The following is a 24,116-nucleotide window of genomic DNA, read 5'->3' as shown; positions in this document are numbered from 1 at the left end:
TAACCCTTAAAAGGCGTACAGAATATATTTTAGTTTTCTAAAATGATTACCCGTAGTCTTTACCTCAATAAATTAACTACTGTTATAATTGTAATAGTGCGACAAAAACAGAATACGCAAGATAGTAGCCTCTCGAAGAGAAGCGTTTAACAATGCTAAAATGATTACCCGTAATCCTTACTACAATAATTGTAATAACTTGAGTGAGTAGCACCACGATGTGCAGCCTTTAGCAGTGCTAAAACAATTAGCCGTAAAGCAAACCTAACCCTTAATTCTACTAATTGTAAGACAAATCTGCATACTAGATCGTGAAACATACAGGAAATATTTCCGAATGATTTTAAAATTCAAATTAGGTTCAGATTTTATGGATAATTCGAAATAAGCCCCTCCGACCAATCGCGTAACGGCCTGCCTTCTTGATAACAAAATTCTCGTGGCACGCTCCATGCCGAATGAAATTTTGCGCGAGATTTGATAAAAGTTGCTCTCGATGTGCCAATCGTGTCGCGAGATGTAGAGCGTACAACGGAAAGGAAGGCAGGGCGTTACGCGATTGGTCGGAGGGGCTTATCTCAAATTATTCATTAAATCTCAACATAATTTGAATTTTAAAATATGCATAAAAATCACTTGATTTTCTTTTCACCCTTCCTTTAAAAGAAACTTTAATCCCATTTATATTAACGCGTATTTATAATAAAACAGGGTTACTTACCGTAATAACTAAATATAAAAAATAAATCCAGGCTAAAATGACTGTTAACAAATATTTTACTTTATTTCCTTTTTATTTATTTATTTTTTATTTTTTTGACAAACTTTGTTTTCAGTCTCTTGACTTGACATAAAGAAATTTTTAGAGATTACTAAAATCTATAAATTACTCCGCAATGGTATAAATAACGTCTTATAATTATTATACAATGGAACTAGAACCTATTTTGCGTATCGTACTGGCCCCTAAAAGAGTTACGTAATAAAATGATACAAGCTAACTATAACCTCCTTTTCGTAGTATTCTTAAAGTTCCAACAGTTCCTACATCCTGAGACCTACCTGAGGGTCGCAAACAATTTAATTGTAGCATCGGATTAGGCATATAAGAAAGCGGAGGAGGTACACCGGGTGTTAGGCCTAAACTGGCGGGACTTTTCATAACGTTAGGTACGTAACCCCATTGTTGATTAGATAAGGGATTAATTCCTCCATCATTCTTCGAAGATTCTTCGGAAATACCTGAATCGCTTAAGGAATCCGGTTTCCTAATGACTTGTTCAGACTCGGAAGGAAAAAGGGGTAAAACCGCGGGTAAAGGCCTATCGGAACTACCCCTAGTAACGGATGTCCCCGTTTCGAGAACACTGGCGTTATTATTGTTCATAGTTAAAGGGGCATCATCGTCGATTGTGTTCAAATTCAATTTGGTTCGGGAACTTCTCCCTAAAGCGGTAGAACGATGGTAAACGGCGGGTGCCGATGTCGCCATGATATTTTCTAAACCAATTCGACTTAGTTTCTCTAAAAGATTAATGGAAAGAATCGTCTGTTGACTTTTGGATTCGCGTGAAACATTCTCGTCACCATTTGCGTAATTGGCTTTCTTCTTTCTTCTCTGGGACTTGGTCCTTAATAAATGCGCCCCTTTGGCAATATGACTCGCGCAAGCTAACCCTTCATCTCCGCCCGCCAAAAGGTCAGGAACTCGAACTGGACTGTAAGGAGGGGGCGATGGCGGTGGGGAATTTTCCGGAGATGGTGCTGGTGTAGGTGGTGGAGAAATTGTCTGTAAAGATTTAACCAAAATTCTTAACGGTTATAACATTGTACCATGTGATCATTAAACTGGTGATATCTCTGAAATTGGAGGGTTTTATCGGGTATAGATTTAATTTTAGAAGTAGGAATGGAGAACAGAGTAATGTGGGCGCGCGTCAAAGTCCCGGACCCCCTTCCCGTGGAAAGGAAGGGCGTATGAAAGAAGAAGCGGGTCATAGCGACAGAGGTAAAAAGGAATTAGGTATTTTTCGCCGTCCCCGTCAGCAACGTCATTGAAACGTAGTTTAAGTGAGCCAATAAGATAGTTTAAACTTTTCGTTAGAGGGAGGGGCTCTATACTGGGCTATGAGTCGGACTGAAGTAAATACTAACCGTTAGACTCCATTCCTACTTCTAAAATTAAATCTATCCCTGGTTTTATATTAAAAATAATAAGTACGACGAACTTTTTCAGCCTTATTGTTAATAACAGTCGGTATCATTCCGTGAATTCCCCTTTCATTGAGCAATTTCGCTAAGCCTTGCGTAGTACTAAATGTGCTGGTAGCCCGATCTTTCAAACGGGACATTGTCGACTGGGGACTATTTAGATTCGAAGGCGGTTCAGACACAATTCTGGTTGATAGTTGAAGTACGGGATAACTGAAGAAAAACCAATCAAACTTAACTAATTAAACCCCAAAATAATGAATTGTATTTCGACACACGTATTTAATACAACCTAGGCTTACTTTTCAATGCTTTAGAATAGAAACGGCTACAACCCAATATTCTAAGGCTAAGCTATGTTTGTTTTAGTACAGGTTACTGATTTAGTGTAAAAACTTGTGTTAAAGGTTATTGAAGTGCGGAAAACTAGTGTAAAATCGGGCTGTTTAACTAAATACTTAAGACAACACAGAAAATTTTAATGTGTAGTTTAAAACGAAGGCACATAAAAATTTGATCAAAAAAAGTGCGAACCAGCACACGTAAAATACTTTCAAAAAAAAACCCGTCTAATTCTATATCACTCGAAAAACTGGTCCTAATTAGTTAAATTAGCTATTAAGTAACTAGAATGGTTTAGTATCAATTGCCAAGTTAGTACTAGTATCAAAGGGGAGGATTTTAGATAATCTGCGTAGTTTTTTGCAACGTAGAGTTGGTGGTCGAAAAGAACTGTCAAAATAAATTTATAATCTCTTAAAACTCTAATTGTTTAAAATAATTGGGGTAAATTCATTGAGCCTAGAGCGTTACGCGTACCGCGATTATTAAGTAATGAATGCCTTACCTTGGAGTTACTAGCGTATGGTCAGATGGATGCGTAATAGTTGAATTAGTGAAAGTGTAAATGGAACCGGTGTCCATGAAACTTTTCCCAGGATGCGAATATTCTAAATTAAAGCTCGAATTAATTAATTTATAACGACACTTCTCGACCGCGACTCAAATTTATTAACTACGCGTCCGAGGGCTCAAAATTTATTAACCATGGGTCCGAGAGCTCAAAATTTATTAACCACGGGTCCGAGAGCTCAAAATTTATTAACCACGGGTCCGAGAGCTCAAAATTTATTAACCACGGGTCCGAGAGTTCAAAATTTATTAACCACGGGTCCGAGAGCTCAAAGTTTATTAACCACGGGTCCGAGAGCTCAAAATTTATTAACCACGGGTCCGAGAGCTCAAAATTTATTAACTACGCGTCCGAGAGCTCAAAATTTATTAACTACGCGTCCGAGAGCTCAAAATTTATTAACTACGCGTCAGAGAGCTCAAAATTTATTAACTACGCGTCCGAGAGTTCAAAATTTATTAACTACGCGTCCGAGAGCTCAAAATTTATTAACTACGCGTCCGAGAGCTCAAAATTTAATAACTACGCGTCCGAGAGCTCAAAATTTATTATCTACGCGTCCGAGAGCTCAAAATTTATTATCTACGCGTCCGAGAGCTCAAAATTTATTATCTACGCGTCCGAGAGCTCAAAATTTATTAACTACGCGTCCGCGAGCTCAAAATTTATTAACTACGCGACTGAAAAATAGATAAACCTGAACTGTTAACATACCTTCATCATCTTCTTCTTCGTAATCGCTGAGGGAATAAGATTCGGGTTCCGGAACTTTCTCGGGTTTGTCTCCACCTTTAACTTGAACTCCTTGTCTAACTTCAAACAAGGCCCCTAAATGCGGAGTGGCTAATCGTTGCCAATGATGAAGGGTTTGCGAACCTTCCAATGGTTTGACAATTTGCAACTTCTCAGGTAGGTGGAAGTTCCTAGCACCTTGTTGCGCGTAAAACGTCAAAGGCCCCCCTAAACTACTACTTCGACCCGAGATACTAGAATCGGGCGAACCGCATCTCCCGGAAAACAAAGCCCGACGAGACGGAGTTCCCAACCCCGAACTCGTATCCTTCAGCGCAGCTTCTAGTTCCTGAGCTAAATTACTGGCTGGCGGAGGAGGTTGAACGCTTGCGCTACCAAAAGATCTGCGAGAATGTATTGGACGCTATTCTAGCCACTATTTTAAGCCAAAATACTCGAATATACATTAAGTACTTACGAATATAGGCTTTCATCATCTGTATGGTAACTATCAGCGTAGGCCGATTCGGTATCCGAAGCCAAATGAGACGATATGGAAGACAATTGGCCAAAAGAGGAAAATTTCGACGATGTACCGGGGTTGAAACAAGAAGTATAAGTAGGACTAACGGCGCTTGAAGATCCTCCGGCACCTTGGCTTCGTTTCTGGCGCACAAACCTTGATCCATTTGCGCATTTCACCGTTTCAAATATTCGTTTACTTTGCGACCTATAGAACCCCCCAAAAATGATTAAGACATCGATGGGTCTAAGACGGGACTTGGTAACAATTAGGGAAGGGAAAGACGCCTAAAGTACTAACGTTCTTTCATCAGATCCGTACCCGTCACTTTCTCTGCCCATCGAACTTTCCATTTCGGACGCCAATGAATCAGGGTTCATATAGGGACTACTGGTTCCGTAAGGCCACATTCCACTGTTCCGTGGTAAAGTATTACGTCGTGCTGATTTGCGCGTTTCATCCTGAAGCTCTTGGAATGCGGCCAGTAGTTCACCGTACTTTTCTTTAATTTCGATAAGCTCTTGGGATAATTCGTTCTGACATTCTCGGACGATCAGTAACTTGTTCTGAAGATCCGAATTTTCAGCTACCAACTAAAAACCACTCAGTTTTATTAAAACTCAATTCCAGGTGATAATTCCAAGAGCTACTCTTGACATACAGCGCGATTTTTTCGTTGTAAATCGACCACTTGCGATAAAAGCTGAGTAATTTCTTCTTGCTGTCTAACGCTATCTTCATTTTTCTTCGCTAACTCCTCTTTGAAATGGTTTAACTGTGAATTTGTATCCGCTAATTTGAAATAATACTATTAGACACGAACAAAGACAAAAGAATCCCGATCGGCGACCTACCTAGTTCCCTGACACAATCGCTAATTAATTGTAACTCTTTCTTCTCTACTTCCTCAATATCATCCATTCTGTGCGACGCCTCCGTTCGCAGTTCGACATTTTCACATTCTAAATTTTGAATTTTTTTCTGCAGTGTTTCCCAGTTAGCAATGAACGATTTTTCTTTACTGCAATTTAACCAAAAAGTCAAAGCGTGGATCAAGGTTCGGACTAAATTTTTGTATTTAAAATCCCTGACTTTTCCAGCTTATCCCTGACGAAACTTTGTCAATATCCCTGACCATTTTAAGGTGTTTACCAGAGCCCACTTCATAATTACACTTGGGAAATATTTAGCATGGTTTGATATATATCAAACGAAATCCCTGACATATCCCTTTAAGAGAAAACTTAAAATCCCTGACTTTGCCAGCTTATCCCTGACGAAACTTTGTCAATATCTCTGAACATTTTAAGGTGTTTACCAGAGCCCACTTCATAATTACACATGGCAAATATTTAACATTGCTCGAAGCATGGTTTGATATATATAAAACGAAATCCCTGACATATCCCTTTAAGACAAAACTTAAAATCCCTGACTTTGCCAGCTTATCCCTGACGAAACTTTGTCAATATCCCTGACCATTTTAAGGTGTTTACCAGAGCCCACTTCATAATTAGACACGGCAAATATTTAGCATTGCTCGAAGCATGGTTTGATATATATCAAACGAAACCCCTGACATATCCCTTTAAGACAAAACTTAAAATCTCTGACTTTGCCAGCTTATCCCTGACGAAACTTTGTCAATATCCCTGACCATTTTAAGGTGTTTAACAGTGCCCATTTCATAATTACAACTGGCAAATAATTAGCATTGCTCGAAGCATGGTTTGATATACCAAACGAAATCCCCGACCTTTTAGGACAAAACTTGAAATCCCTGACTTATCCCCCATTTTCCAAATCCCTGACTTATCCAGGTTATTTACGAACCCTGTACAGTACATAAACATCACATCTGACTTACACAGGTGTTCCAGCTTCAGAATCGGTGTCCAAATCCTGACTGTAGATTTGCAACAACCCCGTCTTAAGCGAAAGTTCATGTCTAAGCTGAGTGACCTAGATTTGATTAAAACGTTATTAAAATTTTGTTAAATCATTAACGCAACCTCAAATTTTATTAAGCGTTAGCTTCTGGTTAAATTAATATTTTGGTTAACAATTCTTATTATTCATTTTAAAATAACAAAATCGCAAATAAAATAACAAAACAGAAACACGCAATGAATGAATGAATGAACGCAAAAAAGTTTGTTACAAAATCATACCCTTTCAGTAGCGGCTAAAACTTCAAAAGTAAGGTGCTCGACCTATTTAAAGCGTAAATAAAAACAACTTAAAATAAAAAAAAATCATGCAACTGTTCAAGCTATTAATGTGCTTCAAATAATAAACAGAATATAAAATATTAATTTCTTGTTAATCTAATAACTATCACGAATAATAGGTTTCTTTATTGGGGCATTACTGTATCGTTTGCGATAGTAAACTCTTGTTCAAGCGTCTCATTCCGTTGTCGAAGGTCTTTATTTTGTTCTAGAAGAGACTGGCCAATACGAGCCGCTAGTTCTAAATCTCTTTCTTTCTGCAATTAAAATTTTAATTGACCAGTTCATTACGATGGATTTAAAACTACAATAAAAACACCATCGTATTGTACCTCTTCTAAGAGTCTGGACACGGCATCAATGTCATTGTAAGTTTTCGTCATCTGGCTGAGCCGGTCTCCACATAGAACTGTTTAATGAAACAACACAGATACGTTTTGATAACATTTTAATTAAACTTAAACGTGAAAATATAGATAAAATCTGTATTTAAGCAATGAAACCCGAGGTTGTAATTGCCTACAGTTTTATAGTTAAAGCAATCATCAAAATGCCTTAAATTTGGTAAAGTTTCACTGTATTTTTTAACGTTTTATATTGATGAAGACAAAATCATAAGTGAATGATAGATAACCGATGGATGAATGCTTTGATACGTCATCTAAACCTAGTTACTCTATACATGATGAAACTTTGAATTTCAATTAGCTTTTTTCCAAAAAAAAGGCTTACACTGCTTTCATTAAAATTCCAGGTAAGATACACGTACGAAAAATATAGCAAATGGTAAATCGACTATTTTTAAAATGGATATTTCATAAAACATAGTATATATTCGCATGAAAGGCTTTACCCTACTATCTCTTCATAAATAATAAATTTTGAAACATGCCCTTCTTCTTCGAACCTTGAGGCAATACATGCAGGGTATCTCCTTGCAATCTCAACTCAGCCATTTCGGTTAAAGAATTGAGTTTCCATTCGTTTAGTCCGCTTTCTTCTTCGAAGGAATACGAATCGTTTCTATCCATTTCGTAACCAACCAACTGGACTGTCACTGACACTTTAACCGACACAAACACCGATAAAAATAGCGTTGTATCAACACTATCGCGACACCACAATGTTTTAAGTGTATCCAGCGCCATGCAGATTCGTCTCGAATGTAAAAAAACTTGAACTTCTAGTCGCGAACAAACAACAAGGAGTCTTTCATTTTAATAAAAGACGCGGAAATGTTGCGAAGAACATTATATCATAGTTCTCAAGAAACCACCTCCGGGTATCATAGCTTACGAACTTGAAACTTCAGAAATGAAGCCCCAAAAGGGACTAGTTCCTTCCTTTTGAAAAAGGGCTGAGGAACTAATCGATGAAAAATACTAGTCATAAATCACTAATGAGATCAAAGTTACCCAGGTTGCGAAGCTTTACGTTCCTATCACCGTATCTAATCTACTGGATAAGTTTGTCAGTGACATTTGGGGCGTTTTATTACGTTGCATATATCTGTTAAGGTACATAACAATGTTTGCAAATTATACTGTATATAAAAACTTTCTAAACAAGATCAGCGAACCTTTATAAATATCTTGGGAATGTTTATGTTTTCATTACAAAATTAAATTACCTAACCAATTTTCCCACTTTTTAATTGTAGAAAAATCAGAATGCTGTGTTTAAAAATGACTTGGGTACTAAGGAAAATGGTCAAACTAATACTAAATACCTGACATTCATAACAATTTTAAAAATTCCGACTACTTTGGCAACCGAAATTAAAATACTTGACATTAGAGACCGTAATCCTGCAATTTCGCTCTGACTAATAGTCTCTAAAACCTAATCTTCCTTTTGAAAACACAGGGCTTCAAAAAACGTGAATTTCAATTACCTTTGAAGTTGGTTCTTTCATCTAACATAACGCGATATAAATTACAGAGCTGGAGATGATAAAAGCTAGATAAAAACCTTATACGACCTGACCAACTCCGTTCCCCAGGTAAGTAAAATGCATTATGATAAAGGGTACTCCAAATATTATCACGTTTTATTTTGGGAAAGAATAATAAACCTACGCAACACCGAGTTTCTCAGCTTATATCCTACAACCTACGTGGTATATATGCATATACTAAATGGGCAGGTGGGATTTGTCTACCCTAATACCATCTCTTCATCCAAGTCCCACAAAAATTGTACTATAATACAGTATCATTCGTCTAATCTGCTTCAACGTTCGGTTGTTGACCGAAAATGCTTGTATTGGAATGCGAAATGTAACACGACACAACGACTAGAACTAGTTGAATAAACTTCTCGTAGAAAGGTATTAAATATTGCAGTTCAGACAGTAACAGGCACCCAGTGTATATATTTGTTCCAAGTGCACCACACTCGAAGAGAGTCCATTTGTGTGACGTACCTTTAGCGCTTGCACTACATAACCACGATGACGCGTTTAGCTCGGTTAGCAGTTGCAAATTGCAATATTTAAATCCCGCAGTGACTGAATGAAAAAACGGTACATCTTTCTCGGCATTTAACACGAAGATAACTGATTACGAACAAAGCAAATAACGAAGTATTTAAGAATCAACGACATTATCGAAGCTCATTAACCTTTGTTAATATAATTCTTGCGAAACGATGATGCCACGAAAACAAAACAATGGACCATAAAACCACAACAAGCTTGCTTCTTTCTTTTTTTCTTTTTCGGCTTTCACTTTTCGAACAGTTTCTTTAAACGATGCACTTATCACCATACCGGTACACCGTTATAGTATTTGTGAAGGAAATTATTTATTGTACTGGAGAGCAGAATGTTAGTTACTTTAAAAAGACAAAACGCTGGAATAACTCAAGTGCAACTCGTGGAAGGAAGAAATTAAAATCAATACCTATCCGCATCGAATTTACTTCCAAAATAGTTTCCTATAAATACATAACGTTACAAAATTCATGATACGTCGTGGGTCGCGTAATCGCGAGAAAAATTCGGTGAAACTTGAGAAAGCGGCGCATTCATTGGGCCGTGACGATGCATACAGAGTTAGCGAAGAATTTAAAAATCACGAAACAAAAATTTTGTACACACATGGCCTCTTCTTGTGTTTTGTACATACATTCCTTAGACTCAACATTGCGTGAAACGTCTGGGAAAAATAATCATGAAACGCACCAATACCATATATTTTAAGTTGTGATCCTATTCTTTGCAATTAAGGAAATTATTCTGATTTAAAAAAAGGGTTACGTTTTTCGAAAGATAGATGGAAATTAACCTAGCGCGAGTTTAATTATATTTAAATTTAATTGGAATTATAATTGCTGAAACTTAAATGAAATGAAATGAACAATTAAAGTTTGTATATATAATTATGGTGGGTTTGTTTATTTGGTATAGAAATAAAAATCAAAATTCGGATGCAATTGTTCATATTATAATAAACAAAGACCGGTCATAATTTTAAACATTTAACCTCCTTGGATTAGCGCGACCGTTCAGTGAGCTAAATTAACATTCACAATACATAACAAACTTGGGCGGAAGTCGCCCTACTGCCCAAGTAACACGAGAAATTCGAATGTCAACCGGAAATTAACGTGGAAGTAATTAAAAATGGCATCAACTTTGTACAAAAAAACCGTTTCTGGGCGGCATACAAAAGTCCACGCGACTAGCTCTGACCGTAGCCTCGCGGATACTACCTATTAGAGGAGCTTGCATTAAGTTCCCTGAACATATCAGGCTAGCATAAGTTTATAAGATATGTTCCATAAGTATGCTAGAGAATTACAGCTCGAGCTAGTTCGAGAACGACAAGCGAGAAATGAAGTACTACACTCGGTGGTTAGTTTTGCAGGACTTCCATCTTCCTATTTAGCCTGTACTAAGCCTTTGACGGCGCCTCATCAGGCGTCGCTTTACCTCGAATCTATGACGCTTAAAGTACGTCACTTCATGACAAGCTCCAGTTTGTAACCAGTGATAAACTTATGGAACATATCTTATGAACTTATGGGCTAAGGTATTAAAGGTGCCTTGACCGGCAGCACGATATGTCTCGATGGGTGTGGCTTCAATAAAAGTTGTAGATCAAACACCACACACGATCTCGGAAATGAATAACAGCCCACCGTAAAAAATACAAAAGAAAAACGTTCTGGTGAAGCAAAACTAGGCCTACAATTTTCTTTGATAGATGTAGCAAATTTTCAAACCAAGGTCATTACAAACGAAACTATCTTTAAAGATACTTTCTGATTCGTGAGGTAGCAAATAGTTATTATATATTCAATCGGTAGAACCGTACGTAATATATCATTTTCTCGATATATATATCAATCCTTTTATAATGGTTTTCTTATTTTTCAAAGATTTACGATATAGAAATCGAAGGTTAACTATGGGGGGTCTAGGTTATCGTACACTATCCGCGAAAATGGTTTTTATGGCTTCTGAGCCGATAAAGTTTTATTGCCTGAACTGGACAAAGTCCTTGCGAACGACCGACCGACGTTCTAACATAAATATCTTATGTTACTTACACAAAGAGGGAAGTAGTTTCATGGTACAGCAAACAAGGTTAAATCGAAAGTAATTGTCCTGAAAGTTAAACGCATCTACATCGCTGACTGCATGGTAATTAGATGCGAGATTTACTCGTGGGTGGATTTGATTACGTTTTGGGAGGGAGGGATGGTGGAAGAGAAATTTTTAACCAGTTTTATTTTTAAGACCTATGAGTAATTGACATTTAATTGGAGAATATTTAGTTGAAAACTTAATGGAAATTACGGTATGAGGAAAATGTTCAGCAACTTTACATTACGTAAAAAAATAAATACCACCAGGGATAGATGTAATTTTAGAAGCAGGAATGGAGAACGGCTAGTATTTACTTCAGTCCGACTCATAGCCCAGTATAGAGCCCCCTCCCTCCAATACGTAACGAAAAGATTAAATTATCTTATTGGCTCACTTAAACTACGTTTTGATGACGTAGCTGACGGGGACGGCGTAAAATACTTAATTTCTTTTTACCTCTGTCGCTATGACCTGCCTCTTCTTTCATACCCCCCCCGTCCCGTGGAAGGGGGTCCGGGACTTTGAAGCGCGCCCTGATTACTGTTCTCCATTCCTGCTTCTAAAATTAAATCTATCCCTGATACCACCTCATAATGTTACATCTAATTGAGATTTTGATGAAATTTCAAAACTTAACAATAGTTTAAAATCTTTCAGTTATGGTGCTAGGAAAACTAGTCCCTATTTAGGGGCGGAACAGTATAACGGGCAATAACCACACACGTACTAAAAACCACAACAAAATTCAAAGGCTCTTTTCAAACGCCGTTTTTTCTGCAATATTTAAATATTAAGTTCATTGCTATTCAAAACAGTCTTATTTTCCTAACCCAATTTAAGTAAAGCACCTTTTCTAAAGTTACTTTAAATAGTTCATGCGTGGAGTAAGAATGAATTAACTTTTTTAGCGGGAAAGGAGAGATTAAAGGTAATAGACGCCTACCTTACGTCTATTAACGTAAAGTTCGCGAACACTTTTAAACGAAAGTCTAAATTTGGGGCAAAGCAAACCCATTGAAAAGAAATTCCTTTGTACTCCGAAAAACTGCCAATCAAGCAGATTCGCTATACAGTCACGTTTATATTCTTTATGCAACTTGGAAATCGCAAAATAATCTTATTTTAAAAACTGGTTTTTCTATATAATATTTTATCTTTAAGCCTCTCAAAGTATATTTGCTGGTACAACCGGTACTATAGAAAGACGTTAGTTACTTTGGTGTAAATGTTCCCCAACAATCAGATTTAAATAATAAGACCTGCCGACTGAACAAACAATTCTGAAGAGTATCATGAATTGATACCAAAGATAATGCTAACAAGCTATACCGAATTTATGAAACTAAAATATAGTAAGTTTAACCTTTATAAATGGCGATATCTTAACTCGAAATAATACCTTTGCGTGATAAATAGATTCGATACAGGCATCCAAAGATGGCACATGAATGAGTGTCAAACTTTATCTACCACACCCAAACTAATAACGAAAACGAACAGATTTTACAAAAAGCTGCCAGTGGCTTTACAACCCACCAAATTGCAGAACGAAAAAAAAAATCAGTAAAACAAAAAAAAAAAGTCCACCACACCCAACCAACCCCGATCTGAAACAAGTTTAATTAACAATCCTTTATTAGGTTTATAAATTCTTAATTTCGAATTCCGAGGACGTCTTAATCAACTGCTAAGCTGTAGATAAGATTACGGTGTAAAACTGGCAATATCTTTCCAATTATTGGAATCATAATAAAAAGAAAATAAACTTGATTTTGTGGTGACTTATCGGGAAAAATTACTGATTACCTAATTATCAAAATATTACAATTAAAGTACCACAATTAAATAAAAAATTATTTTATACTCACTAAAGTATTTCAAAGTTTCCTCTATAAGTTCAGGGCTAAGGTCAACTTCAGTATCGGGTGAAATGACCGGTGTATGTATGTACCAGTCTTCGTTTTCGTATCCTGAAAAGTCAACAAAACTTGTTTGTAAACAACAACATAAACTATTTATTAAAAAAAATCATTAATTTAAAACCAATCTTGTACTAAATAACCACTGACACAATTAAGAATCAACTCTAGAAGACACAATGGGTAGAGAATAATACTCTATTAATGTCGACAACATAAAAGGACGGTTTGAAATGTCTGGGATATTTTGTTTTGGGAAAACTCAAATCTAATTTATATAAGGAATGGATGGAATACAAATTTGTCATTTCCGCATTAATGGGGGCCAAGGTCTGCTTTATAAACTTGTGTAGTAACCGTGAACGGTTAAATAAGTAACAAACTATATGAAGTAAATAAATAAAATATTTCAAGGCTTCTTATTGAGCCCGCTACAAAAATGTGTCATCAAGCTCTGTCAAAGGTTACCATTTTAATTTACTAATTGCTTTCATTTAGATTATGACAATAGTTTATTAGCATATCGCTACCATAGTAGTGTTTTGAAACCATAAAGAATAACACTCCGAGTTGCAACACAAGTTGCTAAAATGGTATAGTTAAAGGATTAAGCGCAATATTAAAAGTCCGATGCTAAATTATAATGAGTTACCAGTTACTAAAGGACTCAACAGTAATTAGTTCCTTACTTATAGTTAAGTCATCATAATTTACAACAGAGATAACAACAGTCCAGTCAGAGTGAACAAACGTCAAGAACACACAGCGGATCTAGATTTCAACCTCTAACCTCATTTGGCATAACGCACAGTTTTAAGCACAAAACCATGCAGTTCGTTCGTCCCACTGATTAATGTGAAAAAGGGCCATTAACCTCACCCCATACTTAATCTACCAGTACATTTCAAAGATGCGACAAAACTGTGTTGGTCCCAAGAATATATTAGATTTGTGAATTTGGCAGCCAGCATTTTCGGGCTTGGCATTACTAGAGAATCATCCAGGCAGCTAGGGACTTGAATTCTAGGAGCGTTTCGTCAGCAACTCTAGGCTACGCCGCGAGATAATCGATATTGTATCCTACCACCACCACCACAACTAAAAGGGGCTTTCTAAGTACCTGTACACAAAAAGGCATTGCTTCCATAACCCTTGGATAGAAAGGGGCGGCCTCTTTCTAATGTAATTAACTATATGGGTAATCTAGGATTCTGGGAGGGTGATAGTATCGCCCCCTCATTTTAATGAGGAAAATGATGATATCCAGGGACTGCTGTCATCAACGCTAGCATTTTCCATTCGGTTTCAAAAGACAAGGTCGCAGTATAGTAAATAGTATTTGCGAAAAAGGTTGCTTAACAATTAATAGAAAAGATTAATTTCAAATTAATCTAGAATATCATTCCACTGGGTTCAGAAATTAACACCTCTGCGATAGCCTTAAACGTTAATGAAATAAACCATACACAGACCTTATGCTTCTTTCAACATAACGTTACGTGAAATGCTCGAAACCATAAACTAAACTCTAGTTGAGAGTTCGTCTTAATTAAAATAGACTGTTATCTAATACGGTTGGTTATCTTTAAGTACTTTCATCGAAGCAGATACACGTACTATCAGAAAAAAACAATATAGAAGCAACACTAGGAATTATTCTCTCTTTTCTTATCTAAGGGATGGTACTTTGAAAAATAAGCCCACAAACTCCTTAAACATACACATTTCTAAAGAAAATTGAGGAACCAAAAACATTCCCAGTGTCGCTTCTATATGTTACTGCCACTATCAATGTGATGATTCTTGAATTATATTTTTTCAACCCTTTTTTTGAAACATTATACCTGTTTGAAATCTGGGGATATATAACTTTATCTACGCTTCACTGGTTACCTGATCCAGGTAAATGAACCAAGGTGTTTGAAGGTCGAAAAAAGATCACTGAATTGACATCTTAGAATGCCATTAAAACACGCTTTGCTGATTTTTAAAGATGATAAACGTGTTTTTTTGTAAATTGAATTGACACTAACAAAATGTACTACTCATTTCCAATTGATCAGATAAAGGCATAAATAGCGCGAAAGACAAACGTGTTTTCTTCGCGCCATTGAAGATCCTTTCAAATTAGTGACATTTGGTGAAATTGCATTATCACAGGGATTAGGAAACGTTTTCTAAGATTTTGGAGGATTTAAGAATGTTCTAAACTTAGGACGAAGACTTTTCTTAAGCAATAGCTAAGTGATAAGTTGCCAGGAATTAAAAACATTGCTTAAATACTTTTCATGGACACATCTTATTTTGGAACGATGTACAAATACTTTATATAGAAAGAGTTCGCTTTCATTTCAGAACTAACTATTCCGAGGTCAAAATTACGTAAGATTTACTTCAAATTTCACAATATTTTTCACGTAAAATTCACCGATGTTAATAACAAATCAATTTAAAAGAAAACAACCCCGTTTTCTGAAAGACCTTAGTCACGTTTTAGACACTACAATACAGAACACAATGAAAACTACCAAATGGACTCAAGAACTTCAACTACAACTCAAATCAACACCAATATTAAAACCAACACAACAAAACGAAACGAACAATACCTTGAAAATGTCCACAACAACATGACTAGAAGCAGTACAACGGTGCTGGTAAAACCACCGTTTCACGCGCGACACAATAAAGGGCGCCGGGTCAAGTCATTTCAAAGTTTGCAACGCGACTGAATACTGAAATGAATAACTAAAACCCAACAAGTGCAGCCTGTAGGCAAGGTAAGTGTTGCTTAAACTCCGCTAGAGGACACAACACAAACACGGCGTCGAAACGACAGATCAGGTATTAACAGTGCAGTTTAGCAGCAAATAACCTCTACACGATATCCTTGAATTTTTCCTACGCAAAACACTTGAGACGAAAAAATCCGTAAAATTCTTTCGTTAAGCCTTTTCACAGTCATGTCTATCTCAACTTCTCAAGACGTTCCTTAAACCTCTTACGCAAAAGTTGCGGAAATCAAAAAGCAGCGACTGAGTGAGAGCATTGAAAACCAGCGAACTAAGACAACTAACACAAAAAATGTTTACAACGGCCAAAAACTCTGCCGCGCATGGCGCAATTTCGATTTTTGCGCTGCTTGAGAAGCGTCGACTACGTTCTCTGTTAAGAACATAACGTATAATTTAACGCCGCTTGAGGCCAATCGTTAAAAGAAATCAAGAAAATCCGGTACATTGTGAGAAAGTAGAACGAAGCCACGCGGAGAGATCTTTCGAGCCGACTAGAGAGTGATTAAGAGTTTGACGCTGCCGTATCGGTAATTAGTACCACACCATACCATACTGAACACAATTCCCTTTCCGAACTGAGTCCGAATAAAAGCTTTGAGTCTACCAACCAGACACATCAGTCGAAAGGAAGAGTGGTAATCGATAGTGGTACTTGTTTCTATAGAAACGGTACCTCACTGACCTACTCAGTTGAAGTCAGTCAGTCTCTCTCCCATTCCCAACCCTATTCTCCCTTAGATTCTACAACATGACTCAGTCAACCTTACTTATCTTTTTCACTATGAGCCCGGTTACATGTGCCTTCGAAGAGCGCTTTATCGTAGGACGGACGAAAGGCGCGTTTGCGAAAGGCGCTTTTGAAAACATGCTTACTGTTACATGCGCGCTCTTCGTGAAACCCTTGGTTTTCCCACTCTCGATTTTGGGGAACTTATCGTGTTTACAAATTGCCTGGTTTGTCAGTCGGTCCCAGCTCCTTGTGAGAATAGCTAGGATTTTTGAGAAAGCTTTAGGTATGATACAATTTCAACTTCAAACTCAATTAAAAATTCGGTTACTATTTGATAAACTAATTTTAAAAAGTGGCATTCTTCCCACTTACGATTAATCTGGACTAATTAGTTCGGAGAGAAATGCAGAAATCGCCAATTTTCAAAATTAAGATTTTAAGACTAGTTTGTAAAAAAATCCTGGCACACTTGGCGAAATACATTTCAGTACTGGAGAATAAGCCTCTACAGTAGAAAAATTCCCGCATAAGGGATTTCTTGTTTTCCAAGAAAATCGCTTTTGTAGTTACATGACTAGGGAAAGGCGGTTTTAACACTCGGTTTTCACTGGGCGAATTTCATTACGGAAAGAAATTCGCAGAAAAAGCAAAAAAGGTAAAAACCGCAACGGCAATTTTTATCCTGTGTGGTCGGTTTTCACTGTGCGAAACCGTGGCGGAAAGAAATGTCTAAATACGCCTATCCGAACTGAACTGACCCGTGTCACCTTCGCGATTATCTGCTATTTCAAGATGGAGGATAATAGCATCGCCGAAACTCTAACCACGATTAAAGTATATCTTTTATATCGAAGATGGAGGAGAAAACAATATATTAGACGCTTCTGGATACGTGATTTATATGCAAAAAGGTTTCATCAAGGTGATTTCGCTAATCTAGTTCAAGAAATGAGAGAAGGCGATCCTGAAAAACATTTTGAGTAAGTTAAGCCTTGGTTCTTCAGTCAGTCACTTCATTTTGATTAGCAGTTAGCTTCTTCACTTGGCTATATACTGAAGAAATTAAGGAATGACTTAAATTTATTAATTTTTTAGATACTTCCGTATGTCTGCTGCCCAATTTGACCATGTCTTATTCCTAGTCCGCGACACAATAACGAAGAAAGATACCAACTTCAGGTATAGCGTATCTCCCGATGAAAGATTAGCTCTCACTCTACGGTATTATTATTATGATGTGTTTCTATAGTGGCATTTTCTAACATCAGGTTTTTGATTTAGATTTTTGGCAAGCGGTGACATGCAAGTTAGCTTGTCTTATAGCTACCGCTTGGGAAAAACCACGGTTTCAAACATAATAAAAGAAACATGCCATGCTATTTGGGAAACCATGGCTCCTGTTTACGTTAAGCTGCCGTCTTCAGAAGAGGAATGGATCAAAGTGTCTCAAGGTTTTGAACAACAATGGAGCTTACCAAATTGTATTGGAGCGATAGATGGCAAGCATGTGCAAATAGCTAAACCAGGAAACTCGGGCTCTATGTTTTATAATTACAAAGGAACGTTTAGTACCGTTTTATTAGCTCTTTGCGATGCTCATTATAGATTTTTAATGGTCGATGTGGGTAGTTATGGCTGTCAAAGCGACGGTGGCATCTATGGAACATCAGAGTTTGGTATTCGGATGCAAAACAACGATCTAAATATTCCTGAAGGAAGAATTCTCCCAGGCTCGCAAACCAAATTTCCATACTACATTGTTGGAGATGAGGCCTTTCCTCTTTCTCGTGATATCATGAGGCCCTACCCTGGAAAGGGTGACTTGACCAAAAGAATCTACAATCTTCGTGTTAGTGGAGCTAGAATTGTAATTGAGAATACCTTTGGTATCATGGGCGTTCGTTGGAGAATATTCTCACGGACTCAATATGGTAGTCCCGAAAATATTGATGGACTAGTAAAAGCCGCAGTATGTCTACATAACTACCTTATGACGGATGAATTCGGAAAGCCCTCTACAACAAGAAAGTATGCGCCAGAAAGGTTTGCAGATTACGTAGATGAAAACAGAGTCTTGAGAAATGGAACCTGGCGAGAAAATGTAGCATCATGCGTGATAAAAGATTTTTCTGAGAGGAATCAGCCGAATAGACATAGTCGTTTTGCTGGTGTTTTAAGAGATACATTAGCCAAATATTTATGCAACGAAGGTGCCATTCCTGGCCAAGAAGAGAATGCAAACAAACAATAAGGTCTATCAGGATTAGTGCTTGTAACTGCATTTTAGAATCAAACTTTTAAGGAGTCAACAGAGATGCTAAATTTTTATCTCGTGTTTCTTTCTGTAAATATTATAATAAAATGCTCGTGTTTCTTTCTGTAAATATTATAAAAAAAATGCTCTTGTTTCTTTCTGTAAATATTAGATATACATTAAATTATCTTGCACAAGAATAATTGTTTTGAAAATTTGTACTTTATTTGTAACGTCATAAAATCATGCCAGCATTGCGACATAACCAAATTGACTCATTTCAGAGTACATAACCAAATTGACTCATTTCAGAGTTTAGAAACTAAATTGTTGGTGATAGGAAAGCATCGTAAAGAACATATATTACTCGGTCGATTCAACTTCATAAAACAGTTTTTCGATTTGAAACCTTAAATCAATCTGTTTTTTTCTGTCCAAACCCTCATATCTAAACAACAAGCTTTTAAAGTATAAGACAGATTCATCATTTTGCCCCCCTTTTTTCTCTATACTCTTTGTAGCAGCATCTAAGTAGGAAATCATTTTATAATCAACATCGTTAACTTTCCTCCTTTTAGAGTTAGGTGGCTTAACTTGGTCACTAATAATTTTGGCTTGCTGAGCTTTGATATGAGCTGGAGCTGTTCCACTTTGACCTTCACAATCCATGACGGCAGCTGGAATATTTTCTTGCGTATGTTCTTGACTAGTTACGATATCATTTGGGGTTATATATATATTCGAGTCAGTACTTTTACCCAAATTGTTAGACACTTCATTGTCATGTTCAGTAAGCGTTAAGTCAAGGTCCCTGTTAAAAATACATAAGAACTTTTTAATCGAATAGCACTTTCTTATCCAAAATCAATTGGGCCATTGGGAAGAAGCATCAGTAGCTTCTCCTTTGATTTTGAGATTGCAAAACATAGGAATACTTACTCGACTGTTTCACCATTCGCCATATGGTTAAATATCACACGTGCTTCGTTATCATCTCGCTGGCTCAGCTCAGCAGAAATATCACTATCATTATTTTGATTCACTTGAAGCGGATGCGCTACTGAGCGGTTACACACTTGCTTTATCATAATATTGCTAGAGGTTCTATGAATTTATATGGAATAAACTATTAATTTTCAGAACTGGACAACGAATATAGCACAATTTACCTTCTAGGTTCTACTGTTGCACCCAGAAAACCATCCAAGATTGTGTACAATTTCCACTTTGGCATCGATACATCATCGCTACCCGCTCCACTGGATTGTTTTTGAAGATATTCCCTTCGTAGTTTCAGATATCTATCTCGCAGCCCTTTCCATTTAGTAGCCACTTCATTTTCTAATTACATTTGTAAATATGAAATATTATATCTACGCACATTATATGAAATAACTACTTACTTGAACAATTTAACATTGTTGCAATTGAACTCATTCTATTGTCTTTCATATTTATATCTTTATAACTACCATTTCTTTTATCCCAAAGGTAGGGATATTTTCTTATTTCTTCCACCAACATTTCCGAATCGAGTTTAGTCATTATCAGTTATCACAGTATTATCACAGTATTATCACAGCACTCTAATCAATCAATTTGAATCAAATGATTGTTAAACCTCGGGTCGAACACTGAAAATTTCAAAATGGCGGCTCCCAAGTAAACACGCGCTCAGCGTTAACCACGTGACTAGCATACCCTCAATGATTGGTTTGTGCCATAGGAAAAAAAAAACGCGGCTTGGGAAAATTCGCAAAAATAGAAATAGGACCCGCAACGCAAAATCGCGAAATTCGCCAAAAAAAGAGGAAAAGTTTTTCCTTTTCCGCAAAATAATGCGAAAAACGCTGAAAATTCGCTCAGTGAAAACCGGGTATAACCCCGCGGAAAGGCGCTTTATCGACGAAAACCGCTTGTCCGAGGTAGTTTTCGTTAAAGCGCTTTATCTCGAAAATTTTTCGTGAAAACCGGTTTCCAGGTGTTACATGAGGGCGGATTAAAAGCGCCTTTCGATAAAGCGCTCTTCGAAGGCCCATGTAACCGGGCTCTATGATTCTTGCTCGTAACCTTGAAATGAGATTCTGATTCACGCGTACGGAATCGAGAGATAGGAAGCTAGTTTTCTTGGCGCGGTTTTTAATTTAAATTTATACACGCGTGTGTGTCTCGGGCGGCATCTGGTTATGGTTTGTTTAAGTTGTCTTACTGACGGTACACTCGATCAGTTTTGTTTGTACAGGTTTTGATAGTGGTAGGCCTATTTGTACTTAACAAAAAGCTGCATGCAACGCGTCTATTTCTCAGTATGTAGGTGTGGCACGCGTATTTATATTTGGTTTAAATATAGGATAGCGGATGATTCATAATAATAGTATGGAGTAATGAAACCTTGAATAGTACTATAATACCGAGGGGTTAATCACTCTCAAAGATTCTGTACACCGATTACGGGTAATCATTTTAGCACTGTCAAAGGCAGGGCTTTTAAAGATTTAGTACAGTGAAAGAAACAGCCGTGTACACCGATTATACTGAGTGACCAGCCCCTCGCAAAATACCCATACTACGTCACATGTTTTTGTAATCATTTTAGCACTGTCAAAGGCGGGGCAGTACAGTGAAAGGTTTATACACCTATTATACTGAGTGACCAGCCCCTCGCAAAATACCCCATTTTACGTCACATGTTTGTCCAATATATTCTATAATCTTGTTACTAATTGTTACCTTAGTTCTTAAAACAATGATCTTATTAATTGTCTATAGTATATTAAAATCTTTATGATGTTAATTAGAAATAAATTTATTTTATAAATTCAAAACTGCCGATAATTTATAGTAATAGACCATTCCAGTAATTACTTGTAAAGAAACCAACACGCGGTAGAGGAGGGGGGAGGGGAGGGGGGTCTCTTCTGACTCGCCCAGAGGCAACGCCAGAGATAACTAACTACACGCGGGGGGCTAGCCAACTCGCACCCCCAAAAACGGCGCTTCTTAACGCACCCCCTACGCCCTGTAAATTTATCTTCACACATGTAAATAATGAAATGGTCTATTTAAGTGCGCGAACTTTGGAGCTGTTAAAAGTTTTACACCCAAAACTAAATAGGTTGCATTACTAATCTTAGAGGCCACAGTATAAATCTTATACATTCTACAAGTACCACGAACCTTTGACACTCCCATAAAAAATCCCCCTAAGTCAAAACAACAAAAACATAAAATAAAATAAAATAAAAAAAGGACTTACCCCCAAATTGTGTAAGTGTATCAGCTCTAAGTTTGTAACGTGGAATCTGTTCTTCTATAAGACTGACCAGTTCAACTTCCACATCTGAAGTATTGCATATATCTACAAAGAAATGTACTTATTTTTAAAACAGGTTATCGCTTTCGCCTAAAATTCAAACTGTCAACTCCATCATAATATTTTTTTAACATATTTATTTCACATGTGGTCAAGATTATTAAATTTTCCATATTCCCATATTGGGTTGCCCAGGTAATTAATATAAAAGAAAAACAACTAAAATCAAAAGGAGGGGGGGGGGTAAATAAACCGTGCCGATTTTCTCATCCCCCATAATCTTCCCCCCTTTTTGGCTAAGATGAAATAGATTTGTTAATTGGACTTTAGCCAAAATGGTCAACAAACCCTTGCACAGATATTTGGTTTCACAAAAACATTAGAAAGGTCACAAAGTTAAACATTTTATCATATGAATCTAAATAAATAAATTTATAGAAGTTGCTCTAGATTTTTATTTTTATAAAACCATATAAATTTAGAAGCACCCATATAGATAATATATTAGGGTGTGGCTAAATAAATAAACCTAATGGACTGGAAACAAAGGAAAAACTATTTTGTATTTTCTACCATTTTACCTTACAACTATGTTTAATTTCCTGAAACAAATATAGCCAGAAAATGCCTAAAGATTTCCATGCAATTTAAACAAAATTAAATATATACACATACCTGTAATTGTTCCTTGGTCCCTTTTGACTTCCACCTCCATCAAATCATCTTCACTACCATTGCCTTCACTTTTTCTTTCACTTTCAATAATCCCACCAAAACTACGAGATGTCCCTGGCACTGCATAAGGTTCCAGCTTGAATGGTAAAGATAGTGGCAGGCTCTCGCCTTGCCTGTGCCCTAACAAATTCGTCTATAATTTATCAGCGGCGCTCAATGTCATTTTCACTAATAATTTAGAATCAACAATAAGCTATAAGTCAAAGAGAATCTGTAAAGAAAACAACAATTACCAACATTAAGGACTGGTCAATCAGAATTTTTTATGGATATTATTAATTCAAGTGTTAAGGACAAAGCAGAGACATACAAAAGGCTTGATCATAAATAAATTTAAAAAAAGAATGATTTGGCTACGGCTTATCTAAGCAATAACTTTAACATTTGCACTGACACGTTCTGCTTAATTGGCAAGACTCCAAATCCTCCACAGAATGAGGAAAAAGGTAACACTAAACCCAAAATGAACATACACAAACCTCTAGTGTCGGTGTTGTTTATTCTAAGGGATTTCACTATCAGATAATACATCTACTATCTTAATTAATTAATTACTTAATTAATTAATCGCGTGCCCTGTTCTTTTCAAAATAATGTCACTACAAATTGATTGACACATTAATGTTATGGTTAAGGGTGTTAACTTGTTAAGTAAATCAATATCTAATTCTTCAGTTACTCATGGAATTAATAAATGACAATTCTCGCGTCTGAGAACCAGTTTAATTCCAAAGAAACAAATTTGTAAAATTGCGTAAACATAATTCGGGGGAGGCCGTGTCATGTACCCCCTGGGACATCCAGACAAAATCATTCAACCAGTACATAATTTTATACCTAAGCCTTGGTCAATTTAGTAATAAAAGTTTGATTTTAAGCAAATTAATTGGACTATCGCTTCAAATTTGCTATCAAAATGAAACTTAATATCAAATTTAGAAAAATTTATGCTTTAAAAGGCAATAAACACTCATAAAATAATATTTGACTTACTTTTTACGAAGCTTATCACGAAAATCCTTCACACTATGCGGGAGAGGATGAGGAAACTAAAACGGCGGTTATGACGTCACGCGAAAGAAGAGAATGAATTCGTCTGCGCAGAAAGACACGCCTATTTCAGGCTTATGGAATATGGATCTGTCTGTGTGGTCCGTCTAAATCGA

The 24,116-nt window shown here is 36.7% G+C and overlaps 2 protein-coding genes across 6 annotated transcripts; both read right to left on the bottom strand.

The window, feature by feature from the left end:
- Nucleotides 1-759: 759 nt before the first annotated feature.
- On the bottom strand, nucleotides 760-24,040 carry milt (trafficking kinesin-binding protein milt). Of its 5 annotated transcripts, XM_089845596.1 has the most exons (17): nucleotides 23,944-24,040; nucleotides 22,891-23,161; nucleotides 22,159-22,260; nucleotides 13,073-13,174; nucleotides 6,943-7,019; nucleotides 6,751-6,867; nucleotides 6,551-6,592; nucleotides 6,247-6,341; nucleotides 5,234-5,400; nucleotides 5,041-5,171; nucleotides 4,680-4,972; nucleotides 4,335-4,586; nucleotides 3,839-4,260; nucleotides 3,059-3,161; nucleotides 2,229-2,424; nucleotides 1,588-1,789; nucleotides 760-1,524 (listed from the first exon to the last, which is right to left on the bottom strand). In XM_089845596.1, exons 2-17 carry the CDS (start codon nucleotides 22,928-22,930, stop codon nucleotides 998-1,000), a joined length of 2,868 nt encoding a protein of 955 aa, XP_089701722.1. In that variant the 5' UTR covers nucleotides 22,931-23,161; nucleotides 23,944-24,040; the 3' UTR covers nucleotides 760-997. The 5 variants fall into 5 exon arrangements, with proteins under 5 accessions (XP_089701722.1, XP_089701719.1, XP_089701720.1 ...); XM_089845593.1 differs by having other exon boundaries at nucleotides 760-1,789; XM_089845594.1 differs by having other exon boundaries at nucleotides 760-1,789; nucleotides 4,701-4,972.
- LOC149654187 (uncharacterized) lies at nucleotides 19,106-20,526 on the bottom strand. Its single transcript, XM_089845600.1, has 4 exons — nucleotides 20,306-20,526; nucleotides 20,072-20,243; nucleotides 19,842-20,006; nucleotides 19,106-19,713 (listed from the first exon to the last, which is right to left on the bottom strand). The coding sequence occupies exons 1-4, from the start codon at nucleotides 20,445-20,447 to the stop codon at nucleotides 19,266-19,268; spliced, it is 927 nt and encodes a 308-aa protein (XP_089701726.1). The 5' UTR covers nucleotides 20,448-20,526; the 3' UTR covers nucleotides 19,106-19,265.
- Nucleotides 24,041-24,116: the final 76 nt, after the last annotated feature.

This window comes from Phalangium opilio, unplaced genomic scaffold, assembly GCF_054372755.1.
Source record: "Phalangium opilio isolate 3A_F unplaced genomic scaffold, DU_Popi_V2 ptg000079l_1, whole genome shotgun sequence".
NCBI lineage: Eukaryota > Metazoa > Arthropoda > Arachnida > Opiliones > Phalangiidae > Phalangium > Phalangium opilio.
The sequence above is the reverse complement of the archived record's forward strand: the minus strand, read 5'-3'. Positions and strand labels throughout refer to the sequence as shown.

Bases quoted from the DNA above. Each gene is read 5' to 3' on its own strand.
- LOC149654187 (XM_089845600.1), bottom strand. From the start codon at position 20,447: ATGACTAAACTCGATTCGGAAATGTTGGTGGAAGAAATAAGAAAATAT. The intron at 20,007-20,071 runs GTAAATTGTGCT...ATAAATTCATAG, and splicing joins GCAACAGTAGAACCTAGAAG to AACCTCTAGCAATATTATGA. The intron at 19,714-19,841 runs GTAAGTATTCCT...TATTTTTAACAG, and splicing joins GCGAATGGTGAAACAGTCGA to GGACCTTGACTTAACGCTTA.
- milt (XM_089845593.1), bottom strand. From the start codon at position 22,930: ATGGAGGTGGAAGTCAAAAGGGACCAAGGAACAATTACAG. The intron at 6,868-6,942 runs GTACAATACGAT...TTTTAATTGCAG, and splicing joins TGTCCAGACTCTTAGAAGAG to AAAGAAAGAGATTTAGAACT. The intron at 2,425-3,058 runs GTAAGGCATTCA...GTTTTTCTTCAG, and splicing joins CATACGCTAGTAACTCCAAG to TTATCCCGTACTTCAACTAT.